At 33.8% G+C, this 2500-nt stretch overlaps 1 protein-coding gene across 1 annotated transcript in view; it reads right to left on the bottom strand.

Annotated features, from left to right (window-relative positions):
- The window catches only part of LOC119608734 (ras-related protein Rab-2A), an 8011-nt gene that overhangs the window by 22 nt on the left and 5489 nt on the right, over positions 1-2500 (bottom strand). The window contains exon 4 of the mRNA XM_037963282.1: positions 1-397. This exon is cut by the window's left edge and continues 22 nt beyond it. Within this exon, the coding sequence (XP_037819210.1) occupies positions 299-397 (99 nt within the window). The 3' untranslated portion in view covers positions 1-298. The remainder of the gene's footprint in view (positions 398-2500) is intronic.

The raw sequence follows: 2500 nt of genomic DNA on the forward strand, positions 1-2500 counted from the left end.
TACGCCTTTTTGTTTTTTTTTTTTTGGTTATCAATAGATAGAATTTTTAAGTTTTATTTAATTTATTTTATGTTTTTTTCTTTGTTGTATGTGTTGTCTAATTATTAAAAAGGAGAAGAATTTAATTTCAGAAGAATTTCGTTTTTTTCTATAATTGTATTTTTCTTTAGTTTTTTTATTTTTCATCGTAAAGATGGTGTAAAAAATAAATACAAGTATTTCTATTCACTGTTAGTTTGATGTCGGTTTTGTTATGTTTGTTTTTAATTAATGTTGCAGGAAAAAAGTCGAGCAACTTTTAACAACAACCGCTACTTGCTGACCCAGCTTGATTTCCCGAACCGGGCAGTGAAGGATTTGTGGGGGAATGCTGTTGACCAATTTTAATACCGTTGGCCTGGAAGAAAAAAGTCGAAAGAGAAATTTATTAATAATTTTATAATGGAATTTAAAATATATTTTGAAAAACTAGTTGTAGAACGAGTGCCTGGTTGACCGGTCTTGACTAAAGATATCTTGCTCTATAGGTTGTAAGGATTCGATGCAAAAATTACTTCTTTTTGAATTAAAACTGAACTAGAACTGAACTAGAACTGAACTAGAATTGAACTAGAACTGAACTAGAAATGAACTAGAACTGAACTAGAACATGAACTAGAACTGAACTAGAACTGAACTAGAACTGAACTAGAACTGAACTAGAACTGAACTAGAAACTGAACTAGAACTGAGCTAGAACTGAACTAGAACTGAACTAGAACTGAACTAGAACTGAACTAGAACTGAACTAGAACTAGAACTGAACTAGAACTGAACTAGAACTAGAACTGAACTAGAACTGAACTAGAACTGACCTAGAACTGACTAGAACTGAACTAGAATTGAACTAGAACTGATCTAGAACTGAAATAGAACTGAACTAGAACTGAACTAGAAATGTACTACAACTGAAATAGAACAGTACTAGAACTGAACTAGAACTGAACTAGAACTGAACTAGAACTGAACTAGAACTGAACTAGAACTGAACTGAACTGGAACTAGAACTAGAACTGAACTAGAACTGAACTAGAACTGAACTAGAACTAGAACTGAACTAGAACTGAACTAGAACTGAACTAGAACTGACCTAGAACTGAACTAGAACTGAACTAGAATTGAACTAGAACTGATCTAGAACTGAAATAGAACTGAACTAGAACTAAACTAGAAATGTACTACAACTGAAATAGAACAGTACTAGAACTGAACTAGAACTGAACTAGAACTGAACTAGAACTGAACTAGAACTGAACTAGAACTGAACTAGAACTGAACTAGAACTGAACCAAAACTGAACTAGAACTGAACTAGAACTGAACTAGAACTGAACTAGAACTGAACTAGAAATGTACTACAACTGAAATAGAACAGTACTAGAACTGAACTAGAACTGAACTAGAACTGAACTAGAACTGAACTAGAACTGAACTAGAACTGAACTAGAACTGAACTAGAACTGAACTAGAACTGAACCAAAACTGAACTAGAACTGAACTAGAACTGAACTAGAACTGAACTAGAACTGAACTAGAACTGAACTAGAACTGAACTAGAACTGAACTAGAACTGAACTAGAACTGAACTAGAACTAGAACTGAACTAGAACTGAACTAGAACTAGAACTGAACTAGAACTGAACTAGAACTGAACTAGAACTGACCTAGAACTGAACTAGAACTGAACTAGAATTGAACTAGAACTGATCTAGAACTGAAATAGAACTGAACTAGAAATGTACTACAACTGAAATAGAACAGTACTAGAACTGAACTAGAACTGAACTAGAACTGAACTAGAACTGAACTAGAACTGAACTAGAACTGAACTAGAACTGAACTAGAACTGAACCAAAACTGAACTAGAACTGAACTAGAACTGAACTAGAACTGAACTAGAAACTGAACTAGAACTGAACTAGAACTGAACTAGAACTTGAACTAGAACTGAACTAGAACTGAACTAGAACTGAACTAGAACTGAACTAGAACTGAACTAGAACTGAACTAGAACTGAACTAGAACTGAACTAGAACTGAACTAGAACTGAACTAGAACTGAACTAGAACTGAACTAGAAATGAACTAGAACTGAACTAGAACTGAACTAGAACTGAACTAGAACTGAACTAGAACTGAACTTGAACTGAACTTGAACTGAACTAGAACTGAACTAGAACTGAACTAGAACTGAACTAGAACTGAACTAGAACTGAACTAGAACTGAACTAGAACTGAACTAGAACTGAACTAGAACTGAACTAGAACTGAACTAGAACTGAACTAGAACTGATCTAGAACTGCACTAGAACTGAACTAGAACTGAACTAGAATTGAACTAGAACTGAACTAGAAAAGAACTAAAACTGGACTAGAACAAAAGTGGAACTGAATTAGAACTCAAATAGAACTAAACTAGAACAAAAGTGGAACTGATCTAGAACTGAACTACAAATGAGCTTG

Source organism: Lucilia sericata, unplaced genomic scaffold, assembly GCF_015586225.1.
Source record: "Lucilia sericata isolate MDLA Ls3-8-SP2 unplaced genomic scaffold, ASM1558622v1 Contig000877F_arrow, whole genome shotgun sequence".
NCBI lineage: Eukaryota > Metazoa > Arthropoda > Insecta > Diptera > Calliphoridae > Lucilia > Lucilia sericata.